At 49.8% G+C, this 24884-nt stretch overlaps 2 protein-coding genes across 3 annotated transcripts in view; both read left to right on the top strand.

Moving 5' to 3' along the window:
* RPS6KA5 (ribosomal protein S6 kinase A5) overlaps window positions 1–3625 on the top strand; it is a 51286-nt gene extending 47661 nt beyond the window's left edge. The window contains exon 17 of the mRNA XM_073638243.1: window positions 169–3625. Within this exon, the coding sequence (XP_073494344.1) occupies window positions 169–402 (234 nt within the window). The 3' untranslated portion in view covers window positions 403–3625. The remainder of the gene's footprint in view (window positions 1–168) is intronic.
* Window positions 3626–11176: 7551 nt separating this feature from the next.
* The window catches only part of TTC7B (tetratricopeptide repeat domain 7B), a 121018-nt gene continuing 107310 nt past the window's right edge, over window positions 11177–24884 (top strand). The window contains exon 1 of one of the 2 annotated variants that reach the window (XM_073638241.1): window positions 11177–11415. In XM_073638241.1, coding sequence (XP_073494342.1) covers window positions 11295–11415 — 121 coding nt within the window. In that variant the 5' untranslated portion in view covers window positions 11177–11294. The remainder of the gene's footprint in view (window positions 11416–24884) is intronic. The other variant, XM_073638242.1, reaches the window with a different exon arrangement.

Raw genomic sequence — 24884 nt, 5'->3', positions numbered from 1 at the left:
GATTTGGGTATGAAGAGTAGAAATCTATATAGAGCGAGCGATCTGCAGGTTTTATTATAACCCGGTTCTATTCTCCGGGGGAAGCCCTCTGGTCTGTCGGCCTTGCCGCCTGCGTGCTCTGCGGGCCTAGACTTGTCAGAATGCTGCTAAACTAGTTTGTCTCCTCAGGCCTTCAACAAGTACAAGCGGGAAGGTTTCCTCCTCCAGAATGTGGACAAGGCCCCTCTGGCCAAGCGCCGGAAGATGAAAAAGACCAGCACCAGCACAGAGACGCGGAGCAGCTCCAGCGAGAGCTCCCACTCGTCCCACTCCCACGGTAAAACCTCTCCGACCAAGACTGTGCAGCCAGCCGGCCACAGCGACAGCAATAACCCCGACACCATCTTCCAGTTCACGGACTAGAGACAGCCCAGGAGTCCGGGACGCGGTGGGCGCTGGGCCGCAGAACACCACTCGTGGGCTTGCAAGCAATTAGCCATTCAATAAGAACCATTTGGTGCTGAAGGGAGTGGGGTGGGGGTGTGATAACTTTGGCTTAGAAGCTCTGGAGAGCGGTGCTGGGAATACCCCCCTTTCCATTTTCCTAAGGAGTTTAAGGGCTGTTGCAAACAATCGCATATATCGCCTTAATTAACCCCACGGCTACTGGGAAGGCCGCCACTTACCCCAGAAAGGTTTGACCTGCTTGCCGAGACCGAGCGGTCACCCTGCGGTGGCTTTTATTTGTGTAAATGATACAGCAGGCCTATGCAACCTGTGAGCTGGGGGCATGCTTGAGACTTGTGGTTTTACTATCCTCCCCTCAGAGGGGGGCACTGTCTTTAATCCTTTGCTCTCGGCCGGTCCTAGTCCTTCATTTCAAGTAGAGCCCAGATTCCAGCGCTCGTTGTGCTGCTGATGGTGATTGCGGGAATGCACTCGCACGTGGTTTGGCTCCATACCGCTGGCGCCCGCCGGGGAGCAATGTTTAATTTATTTTTTAATTGCTTTCTGGGAAATCTGTGCTCGATTTTAGAAGCCGAAGTAACGAGTGTGAGAAACCCAAAAGTTCTGGAGGTTTCTGGCGATGATGTTTTTATGGTCCGGAGAGTTTTCCACTGTGAGTTTACTGCACTAGTTATGGGGGGGCTTATTGTCGGGGTGCAGGACGTCGCCCCACCTCTTTTTATACATGAATCAGACTTGAAGCTTTTTGTACTGTAGCGGGTGAGGACGTTGGAGCATCGGCCACTCACACAGTGAGTGCTCAGCGCGTCCTGAGACCCCCTCCTGCATTCTGTCCCATCATTCACGTTTTTAGTCCACCCCATAGGATCGCCTGTCTTGTCCGTGCGTCCTGGCGTATTTCGTACTACATTCGTAGCATTTTCCAGAACGCCATTTTGTAATTGATGGGGTGAGGGGTTAGTCTACGCTTTGCGCTGTTTTTGTAACTTCAGTCCGGTCGGAAAAAAAAGGGAACGGATTTTGCATTTCGCACGTTTATTCTACACCTTCCTGACGACCACCATGATTGGAAAGGTCGCGGGTGGACAGTGGGGGGGTGTAGCTTGCTTGGTCGTGTGACTTTTGAGCGCTAGGTCCCTCTTAAGAAGCGACTTAGTCGCAGACACAGATGCACGAAAGGCATCGGTCACCAGGAGAAACCCTTCATATTCCGCAGCTTTATATTAGAGTTGCAAATTGTCCAAAACTTTAAGATCTCTGCTTGCTGTCAGTGAGCGGGAGCAGCCAGTCATGGGCTGAAAACCCGTTCTGCTCACACAGCTGCAGTCCCTTTGATGATTATTGCTTCTGCCAGTGCTGATGGCTGCTGGGGGCGCTGCACACCTCGCTTCTGCCGGTGCTGATGGCTGCAGGGGGCGCTGCACACCGAGACTTATATGGGGAAGGGATTTGCAACTTATACCTTTTTTCTTCCTTTTTTGAAATTATAGGTCAAGAATTTTTCGGCCACTGACAGCAAGTTGATATGGTGAGAAAAATAAAACCATGAATCATGGGGTTGGGCGTGGAGTTGCAAAACTTTTTACTATGCAAAGAAAAAGCATAAATAATGTAAGATTGGTCATGGTTGGGTGCATTACTGGATTGGATCCATTGGGCTCCTGGTCACCCCAAACTTGTTGGTGGGGGAGGGGGGAACCTAGTTGGGACTGTATCGTGCTGTTCTCTGCACCCAGAGGACTCGAGACGCCCTGTAAAAACTTTTTGCTCAATTGGGTGGTGGAGCTGCCCCTGTGATTTACGCCTCTGATTGCTTTTTTGGGGTCACACACCCTTCTCTCCAGTTTGTATCCTAGAGACAGATGTATATTGTGGTCGCCCTTTGGGGGCCGCGCTGCTTTCTTTATCCTATAGGGGGCGACTCAAGACCGGACCCCTTTACTGCGGTCTCGGCGAGGTTTCTGCGTGGTTCCTATCTATGTGCGGTTTTTAATCTTTGTAGTTTTATACAGATGTGTACAGAGAGAAGAGAGGAATTCTGTGCGGAAAATAATATATTTTTTATAGAAAATTGTAGATTCTTAGACGAGAATTTAGAAATGATCCGATTATATAGTGAATGCGGCTCGGTCTGAACTTGCGTCTATGAAGCTTCTTTCTCGTAGACACTCGGCCCGATTCATCAGTTTTGGTGTTTTTCATCCGTTTTTGATTTGCACCGTTTTTTCTGTCTATTTTATGTGTTTTCACCAATTTTCTTTGCTTTTTTTTTTTAATATTCATCATTCTTGTTTGTTTTTTGTTTTTTTAGATGTTTTCAGCCGGATATTCAATTGTTTTAAAAAGTCACAAACTGTTTGTGCAAATCTTCTTCTGACCTCATTGTTGTGGAAATGTTGTGACTTTTAGCAGAACAAGTGACTTTTTAATGTACAAAGGAGCAAAATCGAAAAAAAATTAAAAAGAGCCTTTTCATGAACCTCGTGCCCCTTTATAAATCACTTGGTGCAAAAAAATGAAAAGTGGTTAAAGAAAAACCCACAATGATGAGTCGGGCCCTTTGTGTCTCAATTTGAGATTTCTGCTTGCTGTCAGTGAATGGAGCGCTGATGCCACATAGGCTGCGCGGTGCACTCTGGGTGTCGCTGTTTTTGCATATCCCGCCCCCTTACTGATGATTGACAGCACTAGCGTGCCTGAGCTTTCTCTGCAGACAAACCAGCGCTGTCATTCGCTAGTGAGTGGGCGGGGCAGTGGACTGAGCCTCTAGGCCACACCCAGGATGCACCAAGCTAATTAGCATATTAGACTAAGCTAGAGTTTCTGCAGAACGAGGGCAGCGATTGGATCATTCTAGGGGCGATATCCCCCCCGAGGCCGTGTGCTTAGAGTGACCCTTTAAGCTATTGAGTGTTCACCAGGTAGCAGATGACGGCAAGCAGAGGATATGAAATTGGTAATGACTTGATATTGAAAATGTTTGGGAGAATGTGAGAATATTTTATTAGTATTTTATTATATTGTGATCATGATGTTAAATAGTTTGGGATGGGAGCCCATTCCAGGCATCATGTAGTTCTATGAAAAGAGTGGAGGGGGCGCTGTTTACGCCATAGACAACTGCGGTGGTCGGCAGGAGACGGATTCTATTCCTGTCACTTGCTCCTCTAGGAAACCACAGAGCCACGTGCAGGAGGATGGGGGGATGCTGGAGGGGGGGGCCGTGCAGGAGGATGGGGGGGCCGTGCAGGAGGATGGGGGGATGCTGGAGGGGGGGGCCGTGCAGGAGGATGGGGGGGCCGTGCAGGAGGATGGGGGGATGCTGGAGGGGGGGGCCGTGCAGGAGGATGGGGGGATGCTGGAGGGGGGGGCCGTGCAGGAGGATGGGGGGATGCAGGAGGGGGGGCCGTGCAGGAGGGGGGGCCGTGCAGGAGGGGGGGGGGTCGGTGCAGAGTCTCAGGCACAAGCTGAGGCAGAGCAAGATGGGGCAGAGTATGGGGGCCAAAGTGGAGCAAAACGAATGGAGCAGCGTGGGCCAAAGCGGAGCAAAACGGGATGGAGCAGCGTGGGCCAAAACGGAGCAAAACGGGATGGAGCAGCGTGGGCCAAAATGGAGGAAAAAGGGGCGGAGCAGCGTGGGCCAAAACTGAGCAAAACGGGATGGAGCAGCGTGGGCCAAAGCGGAGCAAAACGAATGGAGCAGCGTGGGCCAAAGCGGAGCAAAACGTGGCGGAGCAGGGTGGGCCAAAGCGGAGCAAAACGGGATGGAGCAGCATGGGCCAAAGCGGAGCAAAACGGGGCAGAGCAGGGTGGGCCAAAGCGGAGCAAAACGGGGCAGAGCAGCGTGGGCCAAAGCGGAGCAAAACGGGGCGGTGCAGGGTGGGCCAAAGCGGAGCAAAACGGGGCGGAGCAGGGTGGGCCAAAGCGGAGCAAAACGGGATGGAGCAGGGTGGGCCAAAGCGGAGCAAAACGTGGCGGAGCAGCGTGGGCCAAAGCGGAGCAAAACGGGATGGAGCAGCGTGGGCCAAAGCGGAGCAAAACGGGGCAGAGCAGGGTGGGCCAACGCGGAGCAAAACGGGGCAGAGCAGGGTGGGCCAAAGCGGAGCAAAACGTGGCGGAGCAGGGTGGGCCAAAGCGGAGCAAAACGGGGCGGAGCAGGGTGGGCCAAAGCGGAGCAAAACGGGGCGGAGCAGGGTGGGCCAAAGCGGAGCAATATCGGGCAGAAAAGGGTGGGCCAAAGCGGAGCAAGACGGTGCTGGTGTTGGGCGGCGCAGGACGGGCCGGGGCTGGTGTTGGGCGGCGCAGGACGGGCCGGGGCTGGTGTTGGGCGGCGCAGGACGGGCCGGGGCTGGTGTTGGGCGGCGCAGGAAGGGCCAGGGGCTGGTGTTTGGCGGCGCCGGATGGGCCGGCGCTGGTGTTTGGCGGCGCAGGATGGGCCGGCGCAGGACGGGCCATTTCTGGAGTTGGGCGGCGCAGGACGGGCCATGTCTGGTGTTGGGCGGCGCAGGACGGGCCGGCGCTGGTGTTGGGCGGCGCAGGACGGGCCGGCGCTGGTGTTGGGCGGCGCAGGACGGGCCATTTCTGGTGTTGGGCGGCACAGGACGGGCCGGGGCTGGTGTTGGGCGGCGCAGGACGGGCCGGGGCTGGTGTTGGGCGGCGCAGGACGGGCCATGTCTGGTGTTGGGCGGCGCAGGACGGGCCATGTCTGGTGTTGGGCGGCGCAGGACGGGCCGGTGCTGGTGTTGGGCGGCGCAGGACGGGCCGGCGCTGGTGTTGGGCGGCGCAGGACGGGCCGGCGCTGGTGTTGGGCGGCGCAGGACGGGCCGGCGCTGGTGTTGGGCGGCGCAGGACGGGCCGGCGCTGGTGTTGGGCGGCGCAGGACGGGCCGGCGCTGGTGTTGGGCGGCGCAGGACGGGCCGGCGCTGGTGTTGGGCGGCGCAGGACGGGCCGGCGCTGGTGTTGGGCGGCGCAGGACGGGCCGGCGCAGGACGGGCCGGCGCTGGTGTTGGGCGGCGCAGGACGGGCCGGCGCTGGTGTTGGGCGGCGCAGGACGGGCCAGCGCTGGTGTTGGGCGGCGCAGGACGGGCCGGCGCTGGTGTTGGGCGGCGCAGGACGGGCCGGCGCTGGTGTTGGGCGGCGCAGGACGGGCCGGCGCTGGTGTTGGGCGGCGCAGGACGGGCCGGGGCTGGTGTTGGGCGGCGCAGGATGGGCCGGCGCTGGTGTTGGGCGGCGCAGGACGGGCCGGGGCTGGTGTTGGGCGGCGCAGGACGGGCCGGGGCTGGTGTTGGGCGGCGCAGGATGGGCCGGCGCTGGTGTTGGGCGGCGCAGGACGGGCCGGCGCTGGTGTTGGGCGGCGCAGGACGGGCCGGCGCTGGTGTTGGGCGGCGCAGGATGGGCCGGCGCTGGTGTTGGGCGGCGCAGGACGGGCCGGGGCTGGTGTTGGGCGGCGCAGGACGGGCCGGCGCTGGTGTTGGGCGGCGCAGGACGGGCCGGGGCTGGTGTTGGGCGGCGCAGGATGGGCCAGGCATCTTGGAGTGACATTCTCTTTTGTCTTTTTGCCATGTTTTGTCCCGTCTCGCCTTCGGCGTTATTTTTGGCTGCGGGTCGTCTGACAGCGGCGCGGTATGTTGCAATCGGACACTTCCGCTCAGGACGTCTCATGTGGATGATGTCTACTACTAGAGTAATGGTCGGTCAGTCCAATGATAGTGCTGTGACGCTATTGTTTTCTGGTATCGGCCTTTCAGATTGAAGAAAGTGATGTGAGTGTCCTTGTGGGAGAATGCAGAGAAGGAAGCGTCTCCCTCCGTCCCCGGGGTCATCGTCTCTTCTGTTCTTGGAGTCTGCAGACCACATGGAGATGCGTAGCTTCACTTACGACATTCTGTCCTGTCCTCTTATACTCCAGTCACATCCAGAGCTGCGTTCACTAGTAACTATGCTCTAAAATCACATCCAGAGCTGCTTTTGCTAGTAATTATGCTCTCCAGTCACATCCAGAGCTGCGTTTGCTAGTAACTACACTCTCCTATCAAACCAGCTTTACTCTATCTCCCAAAATGCACTTCTCTCTACTAACTGGACACCAGAAGGATCGTGAATGCGGCTTTGGATGTGACTAGAGGATGCTATTGAAGCAAAGTCTTAACAAAGTGACTCTTTAAGTGGGAACGTCCATCTCCTCCATAGACTATATTTTTACAACTTTGGCGTAACTTTTGGCGCCTTTTTAATATTTTGCGTCTTGCAATAATGTTATTAATCGTGTAATGTACATGGAGTTATAATCCTCCATTGGGGGCTACGAAGAGGAAAGGGGGTCACGTGGAAAAAAAAATCTAAACGTGGGGCCCCTGTTTTCTAGACAGCTCCTTGTCATGGTGGGACTGGGGGCTCAGAACTCATCACCCCTTTTAGGATCTCTGAGCTCCCACCGATCAGCCCGGAGCAATGATTTCAATCATTTATTTGTATGGCAGAAGCCGGCGGCAAATGTTCAATTTATCCCATGTTTTACCTTGTATCTTACATCTTATGTTTTGTCTTCTATGGAAAACAAGTCAGTAGGGAAGGGGTGGGGGAGGGGAGTTACCGAAATTATTACTACCTGGGAATTGCTGCTGTGTTGTTCAAGAAACACCAGGTGGAGGATTCTCAGCGGTACAGCAAGAATCTGGGATCATTAAAGGGACCTAATTATCAGAAGGAAACTTTTTAGGGTCACACACATATATATATACTGAAAAACATTCAATACAGGAATAAAATGTTGCAATTCTCCATTCAACCACTAGATGTCAGCAGAGGACATGATAAAAGTAGCATTTCACTTTACAGCTGCTGTGATCGCAATTAGGTGAGGCTAAAATGTATTGTTCCCTGTTATCAACCATTACTGGGGGAGGTGACTGTAGGACAGGAGACTACAATCTATTACTCCCTGTTATCAGCCATTACTGGGGTAGGTGACTGTAGGACAGGAGACTACAATCTATTACTCCCTGTTATCAGCCATTACTGGGGAGGCGACTGTAGGACAGGAGACTACAAGCTATTACTCCCTGTTATCAGCCATTACTGGGGGAGGCGACTAGGACAGTTAATTGTTCTCTGTTATCAGTTATTAAGTTGCAGAGCTTTAACCCCTGACATTCTGGTGCTGGGGTGGAGTTGCAGGAGTCTGATATCTGAGATGAGTGGGGGCGATTCCTCCTGCAGAGGTCCGTGGACCCCCTCTAAGCTTACTGCCCCCAGAATCGTTTCTTAGGGCCTCATTGTATCACTAGTTGCTTTATTCTTATTTATATCCTCCCTGACAACATCACATACGACAATCCATATCCATCCTGGAGTCCCCCGCACTTACTGACTTAAAGGGGAACTCCTCTGTTTAGTAGCCGCTGCCGGGTCTGAGCTTCTCAGCAAGCAATACAATGAATCCGGAGATGTCCGGGACTCGTATTCTTTCTGTGCGTTCGCTTTGCCGCATGTACGCGATCGGCGTATCCACCGGTGAAGGGGACGGTCCTTATCTTATCTTTGTCTCTATTTTATTATTTTTTTTTAATAAGGGAATTTCTATTGGATATTTATTGAGAATGTAAAGATTTTTGGTAACAGATGACGAGCATTCTATATATGAGATGTCTATTCTGTATTTTACACGTGTTCACGTCCCTTTAAGTGAAGGGATTTCTAGAATGAGTTGCATCAACTTGTAAAACCAGAGAATTTTAATAAAAAAGGAGAATTTGGCGGCTGCTTGTTGCCGCTTTTATGATGCATGATGACCGACGGGGGAGGGGAGGTCTGTGGAAGAAACAGATTTTATTGTGCAAAGCTTTGTGTGAGCGACTAGAATACAACTATTAAATCATCACATTGCAAATGAAACCTCACGTCTCTTATTTTGTCTGTGTCATAAGAAACTAATAAATGTTCTGTCTCGTCCTGGGTTCCTTCTAATCACATCTATAGCTGCTGTTAAACGTCTGCTGGTTGCTCTTGGTAACGGGCAATAGATTAACTCCACCCCATTGTCAGATATGTGGCCCAGCAGCTGAGCTCTACCTGGCATCAATCCCAAAGCAGGGAGCTCCCTCTAGGGGTGACTGTATAAATTACTATGCAAGAAGCTCCCTCTAGGGGTGACTGTATAAATTACTATGCTAGAAGCTCCCTCTAGGGGTGACTGTATAAATTACTATGCAAGAAGCTCCCTCTAGGGGTGACTGTATTAATTAGTATGCAGGGAGCTCCCTCTAGTGGTGAATATAAATTACTATGCAGAGAGCTCCCTCTACTGTAGACAGTATAAATCTCTATGCAGAGAGCTCCCTCTACTGTAGACAGTATAAATCTCTATGCAGGGAGCTCCCTCTAGTGGTGACTATAAATTACTATGCAGGGAGCTCCCTCTACTGTAGACAGTATAAATCTCTGCAGAGAGCTCCCTCTAATGGTGACTGTATAAATTACTATGCAGGGAGCTCCCTCTAGTGACTATAAATTCCTATGCAGGGAGCTCCCTGAAGCAGTGACTATAAATTGCTATGCAGGGAGCTCCCCCTACAGGTACCATAAGCAATGAGAAATGTTTCATGTACTCATTTACATATCGATCTGCATTAAATATGATTATTTGTTTCAATTGAAAACATTGCAAATATATTAATACTTTTTCACATTTATATTTTTTTATACACTCGTTAAGTTTTTTAATGCAAAAAGATCCTGCGCCCGTAATTATCAATAAGTTGAATTTAACACTTTGTGTCTCATGTTTGCATCTTTCAGGTGAGTCTCAATACTTTGTATCCATAATCCATTCACATTGAAGAGGCAGCAAAAGATAATTAATCCCTTACTGAAAAATAAATATAAAAAAAAAAATTGAAAATGATCCGCATTGTGCGTGCAATTCCCAGTGTATCACACCAGGTGGCGCTATCACCACTGACTGCACTTCTCAATGTGTCACACATTGACTGTATAAATTACTATGCAAGAAGCTCCCTCTAGGGGTGACTGTATAAATTACTATGCTAGAAGCTCCCTCTAGGGGTGACTGTATAAATTACTATGCAAGAAGCTCCCTCTAGGGGTGACTGTATTAATTAGTATGCAGGGAGCTCCCTCTAGTGGTGACTATAAATTACTATGCAGAGAGCTCCCTCTACTGTAGACAGTATAAATCTCTATGCAGGGAGCTCCCTCTAGTGGTGACTATAAATTACTATGCAGGGAGCTCCCTCTACTGTAGACAGTATAAATCTCTATGCAGAGAGCTCCCTCTAATGGTGACTGTATAAATTACTATGCAGGGAGCTCCCTCTAGTGACTATAAATTCCTATGCAGGGTGCTTCCTCCAGTAGTGACTATAAATTAGTTTGCAGGGCGTCCCTTTAGGGGTGACTATAAATTACTATGCAGGGAGCTTATCTAGGGGTGACTGTATTATTTAGTATACAGGGAGCTCCCTCTAGTGGTGACTATAAATTACTATGCAGAGAGCTCCCTCTACTGTAGACAGTATAAATCTCTATGCAGGGAGCTCCCTCTACTGTAGACAGTATAAATCTCTATGCAGGGAGCTCCCTCTAGTGGTGACTATAAATTACTATGCAGAGAGCTCCCTCTACTGTAGACAGTATAAATCTCTATGCAGGGAGCTCCCTCTAGTGGTGACTATAAATTACTATGCAGAGAGCTCCCTCTAGTGGTGACTAAATTACTATACAGGGAGCGCTATTTATCTGTAATCTGAATTACTAATCAGAGGGTGCTCCATCTAGTGGTGACTGTAAAAATCCCAATGCAGGGAATTCCCTCTAGTAGTGACTATTAAATACTATGCAGGGAGCTCCCTCTAGTGGTGATTGTATAAATCTATGCAGGGAGCTCCCTCTAGTGGTGATTGTATAAATCTATGCAGGGTGGAGGTAGAGGAACTCCCTCTAGTGGTGACTGTATAATTACTGTACAGGGAGCTCCCTGAAGCAGTGACTATAAATTGCTATGCAGGGAGCTCCCCCTACAGGTACCATAAGCAATGAGAAATGTTTCATGTACTCATTTACATATCGATCTGCATTAAATATGATTATTTGTTTCAATTGAAAACATTGCAAATATATTAATACTTTTTCACATTTATATTTTTTTATACACTCGTTAAGTTTTTTAATGCAAAAAGATCCTGCGCCCGTAATTATCAATAAGTTGAATTTAACACTTTGTGTCTCATGTTTGCATCTTTCAGGTGAGTCTCAATACTTTGTATCCATAATCCATTCACATTGAAGAGGCAGCAAAAGATAATTAATCCCTTACTGAAAAATAAATATAAAAAAAAAAATTGAAAATGATCCGCATTGTGCGTGCAATTCCCAGTGTATCACACCAGGTGGCGCTATCACCACTGACTGCACTTCTCAATGTGTCACACGAGATGGCGCTGTCAGCACTAGCTGCAGTTCTCAATGAGTCACACGCGGTGGCGCTGTCAGCACTAGCTGCAGTTCTCAATGAGTCACACGCGGTGGCGCTGTCAGCACTAGCTGCAGTTCTCAATGAGTCACACGCGGTGGCGCTGTCAGCACTAGCTGCAGTTCTCAATGAGTCACACGCGGTGGCGCTGTCAGCACTAGCTGCAGTTTTCAATGTGTCTCACGCGGTGGCGCTGTCAGCACTAGCTGCAGTTGCCAATGTTTCACACGCGGTGGCGCTGTCACTCCTGGCTGCAGTTCCCTCGTACACTCAGAAGGGGGCGCAGCGCTGTCAGTGTCCGGCCGGCCGCGGCTCTTCTCCCGGCGCCTGTGTTCGGGCCCGGCCGCTGCTGTCAGACATGGCCGCTAAGAAGGCCGGATCGCGGCTGGAGGTGGAGATCGAGCGCTGCCGCTCCGAGTGCCTGTGGGACCGGATCCACGAGCTCATCAAGCAGCTCTCCGCCAAGCTCATCTCTAACGGTACGGCCCGCCAGGAAAGGCCGGGGATGCGAGTGCGGCCTCCGGGTGTCGGTGCTAGGAGGGTCCGGGCGCGAGTGTCTGACCCTAGAGACGCGCGGGATCGCGCCCTGACGTCACACAGCACCTGTACACACTGTGCGTCTGTGTCCCCTGCACACCGTACTGTATACAGACGCAGTGTGCTCCTCTGACGTCACTGTGCACCTGTATATATGGCCTTGTACACACCAGCCTGTATACAGGAGCTGAGGGGAGCAGTGTGCGCCCTGAGCTCGTCACCAGAGCCTGTATACACTTAAATATATATATTATGACCTTTTCCATATTTTTCCCGTTCCACCCACAGACTTAAAGCGCGTCTGTCACCCCTGGGACATTGTCACCTGTCACTATGGGCACACCGGCAGTGGAATGGTTACTAGTCTCACCTGTCACTATGGGCACACCGGCAGTGGAATGGTTACTAGTCTCACCTGTCACTATGGGCACACCGGCAGTGGAATGGTTACTAGTCTCACCTGTCACTATGGGCACACCGGCAGTGGAATGGTTACTAGTCTCACCTGTCACTATGGGCACACCGGCAGTGGAATGGTTACTAGTCTCACCTGTCACTATGGGCACACCGGCAGTGGAATGGTTACTAGTCTCACCTGTCACTATGGGCACACCGGCAGTGGAATGGTTACTAGTCTCACCTGTCACTATGGGCTCACCGGCAGTGGAATGGTTACTAGTCTCACCTGTCACTATGGGCACACCGGTAGTGGAATGGTTACTAGAATCACCTGTCACTATGGGCTCACCGGCAGTGGAATGGTTACTAGTCTCACCTGTCACTATGGGCACACCGGCAGTGGAATGGTTACTAGTCTCCCCTGTCACTATGGGCACACCGGCAGTGGAATGGTTACTAGTCTCACCTGTCACTATGGGCTCACCGGCAGTGGAATGGTTACTAGTCTCACCTGTCACTATGGGCTCACCGGCAGTGGAATGGTTACTAGTCTCACCTGTCACTATGGGCACACCGGCAGTGGAATGGTTACTAGTCTCCCCTGTCACTATGGGCACACCGGCAGTGGAATGGTTACTAGTCTCACCTGTCACTATGGGCTCACCGGCAGTGGAAGGGTTACTAGTCTCACCTGTCACTATGGGCACACCGGCAGTGGAATGGTTACTAGTCTCACCTGTCACTATGGGCACACCGGCAGTGGAATGGTTACTAGTCTCACCTGTCACTATGGGCACACCGGCAGTGGAATGGTTACTAGTCTCACCTGTCACTATGGGCACACCGGCAGTGGAATGGTTACTAGTCTCACCTGTCACTATGGGCACACCGGCAGTGGAATGGTTACTAGTCTCACCTGTCACTATGGGCACACCGGCAGTGGAATGGTTACTAGTCTCACCTGTCACTATGGGCACACCGGCAGTGGAATGGTTACTAGTCTCACCTGTCACTATGGGCACACCGGCAGTGGAATGGTTACTAGTCTCACCTGTCACTATGGGCTCACCGGCAGTGGAATGGTTACTAGTCTCACCTGTCACTATGGGCACACCGGTAGTGGAATGGTTACTAGAATCACCTGTCACTATGGGCTCACCGGCAGTGGAATGGTTACTAGTCTCACCTGTCACTATGGGCACACCGGCAGTGGAATGGTTACTAGTCTCCCCTGTCACTATGGGCACACCGGCAGTGGAATGGTTACTAGTCTCACCTGTCACTATGGGCTCACCGGCAGTGGAATGGTTACTAGTCTCACCTGTCACTATGGGCTCACCGGCAGTGGAATGGTTACTAGTCTCACCTGTCACTATGGGCACACCGGCAGTGGAATGGTTACTAGTCTCCCCTGTCACTATGGGCACACCGGCAGTGGAATGGTTACTAGTCTCACCTGTCACTATGGGCTCACCGGCAGTGGAATGGTTACTAGTCTCACCTGTCACTATGGGCACACCGGCAGTGGAATGGTTACTAGTCTCACCTGTCACTATGGGCTCACCGGCAGTGGAATGGTTACTAGTCTCACCTGTCACTATGGGCTCACCGGCAGTGGAATGGTTACCGGTCTCACCTGTCACTATGGGCTCACCGGCAGTGGAATGGTTACTGGTCTCACCTGTCACTATGGGCTCACCGGCAGTGGAATGGTTACTAGTCTCACCTGTCACTATGGGCTCACCGGCAGTGGAATGGTTACCGGTCTCACCTGTCACTATGGGCTCACCGGCAGTGGAATGGTTACTGGTCTCACCTGTCACTATGGGCTCACCGGCAGTGGAATGGTTACTAGTCTCACCTGTCACTATGGGCTCACCGGCAGTGGAATGGTTACTAGTCTCACCTGTCACTATGGGCTCACCGGTAGTGGAATGGTTACTAGTCTCACCTGTCACTATGGGCACACCGGCAGTGGAATGGTTACTGGTCTCACCTGTCACTATGGGCTCACCGGCAGTGGAATGGTTACTAGTCTCACCTGTCACTATGGGCTCACCGGCAGTGGAATGGTTACTAGTCTCACCTGTCACTATGGGCTCACCGGTAGTGGAATGGTTACTAGTCTCCCCTGTCACTATGGGCACACCGGCAGTGGAATGGTTACCAGTCTCCCCTGTCACTATGGGCACACCTGTTGTGGAATGGTTACCAGTCTCCCCTGTCACTATGGGCACACCTGTTGTGGAATGGTTACCAGTCTCCCCTGTCACTATGGGCACACCTGTTGTGGAATGGTTACTAGTCTCACCTGTCTGCCTATATCTTGCTGTTCAGAAATCGCCTTTTATTTGTCTATGCTAATGAGCAGCCAATAGACGAGTGTAATCCGGGGCCAGCAGTGCCGGTCACAGGTCGGGGGGGGGGGGGGGCGCTATTATAATGATGACAGGAGGCTCCGCACCCCCGGAACCTGGAAGAAATAATTAGCATACATGAATAATAAGCGATTTCTGCACATCAAGATATAGGCAGACAGGTGAGACCGGTAACCATTCCACTGCCGGTGAGCCCACAGTGACAGGTGAGACCGGTAACCATTCCACTGCCGGTGTGCCCACAGTGACAGGTGAGACCGGTAACCATTCCACTGCCGGTGTGCCCACAGTGACAGGCGAGACTAGCAACCATTCCACTGCCGGTGTGCCCACAGTGACAGGTGAGACTAGTAACCATTCCACTGCCGATGAACCCATAGTGACAGGTGAGACTAGTAACCATTCCACTGCCTGTGTGCCCACAGTGACAGGTGCGACTAGTAACCATTCCACTGCGGTGAGCCCATTGTGACAGGTGAGACCGGTAACCATTCCACTGCCGGTGAGCCCATAGTGACAGGTGAGACTGGTAACCATTCCACTGCCGGTGTGCCCACAGTGACAGGTGAGACCGGTAACCATTCCACTGCCGGTGTGCCCACAGTGACAGGTGAGACCGGTAACCATTCCACTGCCGGTGTGCCCACAGTGACAGGCGAGACTAGCAACCATTCCACTGCCGGTGTGCCCACAGTGACAGGTGCGACTGGTAACCATTCCACTGCCGGTGAGCCCATTGTGACAGGTGAGACCGGTAACCATTCCACTGCCGGTGAGCCCATAGTGACAGGTGAGACCGGTAACCATTCCACTGCCGGTGAGCCCATAGTGACAGGTGAGACCGGTAACCATTCCACTGCCGGTGAGCCCATAGTGACAGGTGAGACTGGTAACCATTCCACTGCCGGTGAGCCCATAGTGACAAGTGAGACTGGTAACCATTCCACTGCCTGTGAGCCCACAGTGACAGGTGAGACCGGTAACCATTCCACTGCCCGTGAGCCCATAGTGACAGGTGAGACTAGAAACCATTCCACTGCCGGTGTGCCCATAGTGACAGGTGAGACTAGTAACCATTCCACTGCCGGTGAGCCCATAGTGACAGGTGAGACTAGTAACCATTCCACTGCCGGTGAGCTCATAGTGACATGTGAGACTAGTAACCATTCCACTGCCGGTGAGACTAGTAACCAATCCACTGCCGGTGAGCCCATAGTGACAGGTGAGACTAGTAACCATTCCACTGCCGGTGTGCCCATAGTGACAGGTGAGACTAGTAACCATTCCACTACCGGTGTGCCATAGTGACAGGTGAGACTAGTAACCATTCCACTGCCTGTGAGCCCATAGTGACAGGTGAGACTAGTAACCATTCCACTGCCGGTGAGCCCATAGTGACAGGTGAGACTAGTAACCATTCCACTGCCTGTGAGCCCACAGTGACAGGTGAGACTAGTAACCATTCCACTGCCGATGAGCCCATAGTGACAGGTGTGACTAGTAACCATTCCACTGCCGGTGAGCCCATAGTGACAGGTGAGACTAGTAACCCTTCCACTGCCGGTGAGCCCATAGTGACAGGTGAGACCAGTAACCAATCCACTGCCGGTGAGCCCATAGTGACATGTGAGACTGGTAACCATTCCACTGCCGGTGAGCCCATAGTGACAGGTGAGAACGGTAACCATTCCACTGCCGATGAGCCCATAGTGACAGGTGAGACTAGTAACCATTCCACTGCCGGTGTGCCCATAGTGACAGGTGAGACTGGTAACCATTCCACTGCCGGTGAGCCCATAGTGACAAGTGAGTCTAGTAACCATTCCATTGCCGGTGAGACTAGTAACCAATCCACTGCCGGTGTGCCCATAGTGACAGGTGAGACTAGTAACCATTCCACTGCCTGTGAGCCCATAGTGACAGGTGAGACTAGTAACCATTCCACTGCCGGTGAGCTCATAGTGACATGTGAGACTAGTAACCATTCCACTGCCGGTGAGACTAGTAACCAATCCACTGCCGGTGAGCCCATAGTGACAGGTGAGACTAGTAACCATTCCACTGCCGGTGTGCCCATAGTGACAGGTGAGACTAGTAACCATTCCACTACCAGTGTGCCCATAGTGACAGGTGAGACTAGTAACCATTCCACTGCCTGTGAGCCCATAGTGACAGGTGAGACTAGTAACCATTCCACTGCCGGTGAGCCCATAGTGACAGGTGAGACTAGTAACCATTCCACTGCCTGTGAGCCCACAGTGACAGGTGAGACTAGTAACCATTCCACTGCCGATGAGCCCATAGTGACAGGTGTGACTAGTAACCATTCCACTGCCGGTGAGCCCATAGTGACAGGTGAGACTAGTAACCCTTCCACTGCCGGTGAGCCCATAGTGACAGGTGAGACCAGTAACCAATCCACTGCCGGTGAGCCCATAGTGACAGGTGAGACTGGTAACCATTCCACTGCCGGTGAGCCCATAGTGACAGGTGAGAACGGTAACCATTCCACTGCCGATGAGCCCATAGTGACAGGTGAGACTGGTAACCATTCCACCGCCGGTGTGCCCATAGTGACAGGTGAGACTGGTAACCATTCCACTGCCGGTGAGCCCATAGTGACAAGTGAGTCTAGTAACCATTCCACTGCCGGTGAGCCCACAGTGACAGGTGAGACCGGCAACCATTCCACTGCCCGTGAGCCCACAGTGACAGGTGAGACCGGTAACCATTCCACTGCCGGTGTGCCCATAGTGACACGTGAGACTAGTAACCATTCCACTGCCGGTGAGCCCATAGTGACAGGTGAGACTAGTAACCAATCCACTGCCGGTGAGCCCATAGTGACAGGTGAGACTAATAACCATTCCACTGCCGGTGTGCCCACAGTGACAGGTGAGACTAGTAACCATTCCACTGCCGGTGTGCCCATAGTGACAGGTGAGACTAGTAACCATTCCACTGCCGGTGTGCCCATAGTGACAGGTGAGACTAGTAACCATTCCACTGCCGGTGTGCCCATAGTGACAGGTGAGACTAGTAACCATTCCACTGCCGGTGAGCCAACAGTGACAGGTGAGACTAGTAACCATTCCACTGCCGGTGAGCCCACAGTGACAGGTGAGACTAGTAACCATTCCACTGCCGGTGAGCCCATAGTGACAGGTGAGACTAGTAACCATTCCACTGCCGGTGTGCCCATAGTGACAGGTGAGACTAGTAACCATTCCACTGCCGGTGTGCCCACAGTGACAGGTGAGACTAGTAACCATTCCACTGCCGGTGAGCCCATAGTGACAGGTGAGACTAGTAACCATTCCACTGCCGGTGTGCCCATAGTGACTGGTGAGACTAGTAACCATTCCACTGACTGTGAGCCCATAGTGATAGGTGAGACTAGTAACCATTCCACTGCCGGTGAGCCCATAGTGACAGGGGAGACCGGTAACCATTCCACTGCCGGTGAGCCCATAGTGACAAGTGAGACTAGTAACCATTCCACTGCCGATGTGCCCATAGTGACAAGTGAGACTAGTAACCATTCCACTGCCGGTGTGCCCATAGTGACAGGTGAGACTAGTAACCATTCCACTGCCGGTGAGCCCATAGTGACAAGTGAGACTAGTAACCATTCCACTACCGGTGTGCCCATAGTGACAGGTGAGACCGGTAACCATTCCACTACCGGTGTGCCCATAGTGACAGGTGAGACTAGTAACCGTTCCACTACCGGTGAGCCCATAGTGACAGGTGAGACCGGTAACCATTCCACTACCGGTGAGCCCATAGTGACAGGTGAGACTAGTAACCATTCCACTGCCGGTGAGCCCATAGTGACAAGTGAGACTAGTAACCATTCCACTACCGGTGTGCCCATAGTGACAGGTGAGACCGGTAACCATTCCACTACCGGTGTGCCCATAGTGACAGGTGAGACTAGTAACCATTCCACTACCGGTGAGCCCATAGTGACAGGTGAGACCGGTAACCATTCCACTGCCGGTGAGCCCATAGTGACAGGTGAGACCAGTAACCATTCCACTACCGGTGAGCCCATAGTGACAGGTGAGACCGGTAACCATTCCACTACCGGTGTGCCCATAGTGACAGGTGAGACCGGTAACCATTCCACTACCGGTGAGCCCATAGTGACAGGTGAGACCGGTAACCATTCCACTGCCGGTGAGCCCATAGTGACAGGTGAGACCGGTAACCATTCCACTACCGGTGAGCCCATAGTGACAGGTGAGACCGGTAACCATTCCACTGCCGGTGAGCCCATAGTGACAGGTGAGACTAGTAACCATTCCACTACCGGTGTGCCCATAGTGACAGGTGAGACCGGTAACCATTCCACTACCGGTGTGCCCATAGTGACAGGTGAGACCGGTAACCATTCCACTACCGGTGAGCCCATAGTGACAGGTGAGACTAGTAAACAGTCTGTCACCTGTTAGCCCAGAGTAATAGGTGGCAATGTCCCAGGGGCGACAGATTCCCTTTAAATTAATTTTATTGACATTTTATCTGACACCAGCACAAAGTACAAGTATTAGTGATGTGTAAAGGAAAGGATGCAAGGTTTTCTGATTATTCTAAAATTATAAATCTGAGAATTATTCTGTGCATTTATATTCAGCCCCCTGTAGTCTGATCCCTCTAAATAAATCCTGAGTGACCAGTCGCCTCCAGAAGTCACATAATTAGTACATTGTGTCCACCTGGGTGTGATTTCTTCTCAGTATAACTACAGCTCTTCTGGGAAGGCCTCAGAGGTTTGTGTGAGAACATTAGGGATCAAACAGCTTCATGAAAACTAAGGACCCACCAGACCGGTCTGGGATAAAGCTGTGGAGAAGAGGAAAGCAGGGTTAGGTTATAAAAAAATAGCTCAAGCTCTGAACATCTCACACAGCACTGTGAAATCCATCCAAAAATGGAAGGAGTATGGCACAACTACAAACCTACCAAGACATGGCCGTCTACCTAACCCGATATCCCAAACAAGTAGAGTGTAACGGGTTTGGGAGGTGGAACCTCTGAGCAACGATACAAAGGGGCAGTCCTTGTAAGGAAGCGGGTGGCTCCCAGGGTAGGCGGGCAGGTAGTCACGGCAAGTGACGGGGACAGTCTCTGGGTAGAAGGGCAGGAGCTCACGGCAAGTGACGGGGACAGTCTCTGGGCAGAAGGGCAGGAGATCACGGCAAGTGACGGGGACAGTCTCTGGGTAGAAGGGCAGGAGGTCACGAAAAGTGACGGGGACAGTCTCTGGACAGGCGGGTGGTCACGGCAAGTGACGGCTAAGCCTCCAGATAGGCTAGCAGGCGGGTAGCAGGAGGACGCTCCCAGGTGAGCGGGCAAGAGTCTCTGGACAGGCAGGTGGTCACAGCAGGTGACGGCAGAGCCTCCAGGTAGGCTAGCAGGCAGGTAGCAGGCGGACGCTCCCAGGTGAGCGGGTAAGAGTCTCTGGACAGGCAGGTGGTCACAGCACGTGACGGCAGAGCCTCCAGGTAGACTAGCAGGCAGGTAGCAGGTGGACGCTCCCAGGTGAGCGGGCAATCAGATCCGTAGGCAGACTGTCGGACCGCAGGAATGCAAGTAGATAGACAAGTATCAGGCAGGTATGAAGCAGGAATCTGGCAGGTATCTGGCAACGGGACCTGAGGGCTGAAGCAGAGTGATAGGCTATGCAACAACATTGCTCGGGCACCTCCATTTTGGAGGAGGTGCCTTAAATATGGTGAGGTCCTCCGGCCATTGGCCGGGGACTCCTTAGGACGGCGCGCGCGGCCTAAGTACAGTGTCTGGGAAGCAGCGCGCGCTGCCAGCAGAGCGGGAGGAGGACGCCTGGCACGGAGCGGAGAGGTGAGGGGAACAGCGTCCCTGCCTAGCAGGAGGCAGGGACGCCGACGCTACATAGAGCACTAATGAGAGAAGCAGACAAGAGTCCCGTGGTCACTGGAGGAGCTGGAGAGATCCACAGCTCAGGGGGGAGAATCTCTCGACAGGACAACTATTAGGCCACGACCCCATTATCAGTATTTGGTCAGTATTGGGTCAGTATTTTTTCTCAGGAGTGGGAGCTAAAATCAGGTGAGGCACAATCAGAGAAAAGGTATAATAGAAACAAGTCACCAATTCTGCATTTATCACCTACTCCTGGTTTTGGTTCCCACTCCTGAGAAAAAATACTGACCAAATACTGATAGTGGGGCCGAGGCCTTAGTCATATGCTCCACAATTCTAACCTTTATGGAAGAGTGGAAAGAAGAAAGCCATAAGAAGTCCCATGTAGAGGACACAGCTAGAATGTGGAAGAAGGTGCTCTGGTCAGATGATACCACATGAGAGCTATGTGTGGTGGAAAACTAACACTTTACATCACCCTGAAAACACCATCCTAACCGTCACACATGGTGGTGGCAGCATCCTGCTGTTGGGAGGTTTTTCTACAGCAGGGGTACAGAAGATGCACGGCGCTAAATACAGACAATCCTGGAGGAAAGCCTGTTAGAGGCTGCAGAACAGGGATGTGGAGTCGGTAAGCCAAACCTCCGAGTCCGACTCCCTCATACACGGCTCATGTGTAAGTGATAAATTTACTACAGTACAGATTCATCTCAGCTAAAAGTCCAGACCCTTAGATCAGGAATAGGACATTTCATAACTTTCCCAAATTCTTATGAAAAAATATTCCCCACAAACTGCACTGAACTACTGTACCCAATTTATTATGCAGGTGCATCTCACTAAATTAGAATATCAGCAAAAAGTTAATTTATTTCAGTTCTTCAATACAAAAAGTGAAGCTCCTATATTTTATAGAGTCATTACACACAGAGGGATCTATTATATAGAGTCATTACACACAGAGGGATCTATTATATAGAGTCATTACACACAGAGGGATCTATTATATAGAGACATTACACACAGAGGGATCTATTATATAGAGTCATTACACACAGAGGGATCTATTATATAGAGACATTACACACAGAGGGATCTATTATATAGAGTCATTACACACAGAGGGATCTATTATATAGAGTCATTACACACAGAGGGATCTATTATATAGAGTCATTACACACAGAGCGATCTATTATATAGCGTCATTACACACAGAGGGATCTATTATATAGAGTCATTACACACAGAGGGATCTATTATATAGATTCATTACACACAGAGGGATCTATTATATAGAGTCATTACACACAGAGGGATCTATTATATAGAGTCATTACACACAGAGGGATCTATTATATAGAGACATTACACACATAGGGATCTATTTCAAGTGTTTATTTTTGTTAATGTTGATGATTATGGCTTACAGCCAATGAAAACACAAAAGTCATTATCTCAGTAAACTAGAAAAATTAACAAAAAATACCTGCAAAGGCTTCCTAAGCGTTTAAAAAGTCCCTTAGTCTGTTTCAGTAGGCTCCACAATCATGGGGAAGACTGTTGACTTGACAGATGTCCAGAAGGCTGTCATTGACACGCTCCACAAGGTCCCGGAGTCTGGAGGAAGAGTGGAGAGGCCACAATCCAAGCTGCTGGAGGTCTCGTGTGAAGTCTCCACAATCAGTGATGGTTTGGGGGGGCCATGTCATCTGCTGGTGGAGGTCCACTGGGTTTTATCAAGACCAAAGTCAGCGCCGCCGTCTACCAGGACATTTTACAGCACTTCATGCTTCTCTCTGCCGACAAGCTTTTTGGAGATGGAAATGTCATTCTCCAGCAGGACTTGGCCCCTGTCCACACGGCCAAAAGTACCAATACCTGGTTTACACACAACAGGATCACTGTGCTTGATTGGCCGCAAACTCGCCTGACCTTAACCCCATAGAGAATCTATTATAGAGAATCTATGGGGTATTGTCAAGAGGAAGATGAGAGACCCCAGACCCCACAATGCCGACGAGCTGAAGGCTGCTATCAAAGCCAACTGGGCTTCCATAACCCCTCAGCAGCCACAGGCTGATCACCTCCATGCCACAGGCTGATCCCTCCATGCCACATTGATGCAGTAATTGATGCACAAGGAGCCCGACCAAGTATTGAGGCATTTACTGAACAGACATTTCAGATTTTAAAAACCTTTTTCAAGCTGTTGTTATAAAGTATTCTAATTTACTGAGATAATGACTTTTGTGTTTTCATTGGCTGTAAGCCATAATCATCAACATTAACACAAATAAACACGTGAAATAGATCCCTCTGTGTGTAATGACTCTATATAATAGATCCCTCTGCGTGTAATGACTCTATATAATAGATCCCTCTGCGTGTAATGACTCTATATAATAGATCCCTCTGCGTGTAATGACTCTATATAATAGATCCCTCTGTGTGTAATGACTCTATATAATAGATCCCTCTGTGTGTAATGACTATATAATAGATCCCTCTGTCTGTAATGACTCTATATAATAGATCCCTCTGTCTGTAATGACTCTATATAATAGATCCCTCTGTCTGTAATGACTCTATATAATAGATCCCTCTGTCTGTAATGACTCTATATAATAGATCCCTCTGTCTGTAATGACTCTATATAATAGATCCCTCTGTGTGTAATGACTCTATATAATAGATCCCTCTGTGTGTAATGACTCTATATAATAGATCACTGTGTGTAATGACTCTATATAATAGATCCCTCTGTGTGTAATGACTCTATATAATAGATCCCTCTGCGTGTAATGACTCTATATAATAGATCCCTGTGTGTAATGACTCTATATAATAGATCACTCTGCGTGTAATGACTCTATATAATAGATCCCTCTGCGTGTAATGGCTCTATATAATAGATCCCTCTGCTTGTAATGGCTCTATATAATAGATCCCTCTGCATGTAATGGCTCTATATACTAGATCCCTGTGTGTAATGCCTCTATATAATAGATCCCTCTGCATGTAATGGCTCTATATAATAGATCCCTGTGTGTAATGCCTCTATATAATAGATCCCTCTGTGTGTATTGACTCTATGTAATAGATCGCTCTGTGTGTAATGACTATATAATAGATCCCTCTGTGTGTAATAACTCTATATAATAGATCCCTCTGTGTGTAATGACTCTATATAATAGATCCCTCTGTGTGTAATGACTCTATATAATAGATCCCTCTGCGTGTAATGACTCTATATAATAGATCCCTCTGCGTGTAATGACTCTATATAATAGATCCCTCTGCGTGTAATGACTCTATATAATAGATCCCTCTGCGTGTAATGACTCTATATTATAGATCCCTCTGCGTGTAATGACTCTATATAATAGATCGCTCTGTGTGTAATGACTCAATATAATAGATCCCTCTGTGTGTAATGACTCTATATAATAGATCCCTCTGTGTGTAATGACTATATAATAGATCCCTCTGTGTGTAATGACTATATAATAGATCCCTCTGTGTGTAATGACTATATAATAGATCCCTCTGTGTGTAATGACTATATAATAGATCCCTCTGTGTGTAATGACTCTATATAATAGATCCCTCTGTGTGTAATGACTATATAATAGATCCATCTGTGTGTAATGACTCTATATAATAGATCCCTCTGTGTGTAATGACTCTATATAATAGATCCCTCTGCGTGTAATGACTCTATATAATAGATCACTCTGTGTGTAATGACTCTATATAATAGATCCCTCTGCGTGTAATGACTCTATATAATAGATCCCTCTGCGTGTAATGACTATATAATAGATCCCTCTGTGTGTAATGACTCTATATAATAGATCACTCTGTGTGTAATGACTCTATATAATAGATCCCTCTGTGTGTAATGACTCTATATAATAGATCACTCTGTGTGTAATGACTCTATATAATAGATCACTCTGTGTGTAATGACTCTATATAATAGATCCCTCTGCGTGTAATGACTATATAATAGATCCCTCTGTGTGTAATGACTCTATATAATAGATCCCTCTGTGTGTAATGACTATATAATAGATCCCTCTGTGTGTAATGACTATATAATAGATCCCTCTGCGTGTAATGACTATATAATAGATCCCTCTGTGTGTAATGACTCAATATAATAGATCCCTCTGTGTGTAATGACTCTATATAATAGATCCCTCTGTGTGTAATGACTATATAATAGATCCCTCTGTGTGTAATGACTATATAATAGATCCCTCTGTGTGTAATGACTATATAATAGATCCCTCTGTGTGTAATGACTCTATATAATAGATCCCTCTGTGTGTAATGACTCTATATAATAGATCACTCTGTGTGTAATGACTCTATATAATAGATCACTCTGTGTGTAATGACTCTATATAATAGATCCCTCTGCGTGTAATGACTCTATATAATAGATCACTCTGCGTGTAATGACTCTATATAATAGATCCCTCTGCGTGTAATGACTCTATATAATAGATCCCTCTGCGTGTAATGACTATATAATAGATCCCTCTGTGTGTAATGACTCTATATAATAGATCACTCTGTGTGTAATGACTCTATATAATAGATCCCTCTGTGTGTAATGACTCTATATAATAGATCACTCTGTGTGTAATGACTCTATATAATAGATCCCTCTGCGTGTAATGACTCTATATAATAGATCCCTCTGCGTGTAATGA

The sequence above is a fragment of the Phyllobates terribilis genome, unplaced genomic scaffold (genome assembly GCF_046119375.1).
Source record: "Phyllobates terribilis strain yellow unplaced genomic scaffold, ASM4611937v1 Scaffold_7__3_contigs__length_470593459, whole genome shotgun sequence".
In the NCBI taxonomy this organism is placed as follows: Eukaryota; Metazoa; Chordata; class Amphibia; order Anura; family Dendrobatidae; genus Phyllobates; species Phyllobates terribilis.
This window is presented reverse-complemented; position numbering and strand designations above follow the sequence as displayed.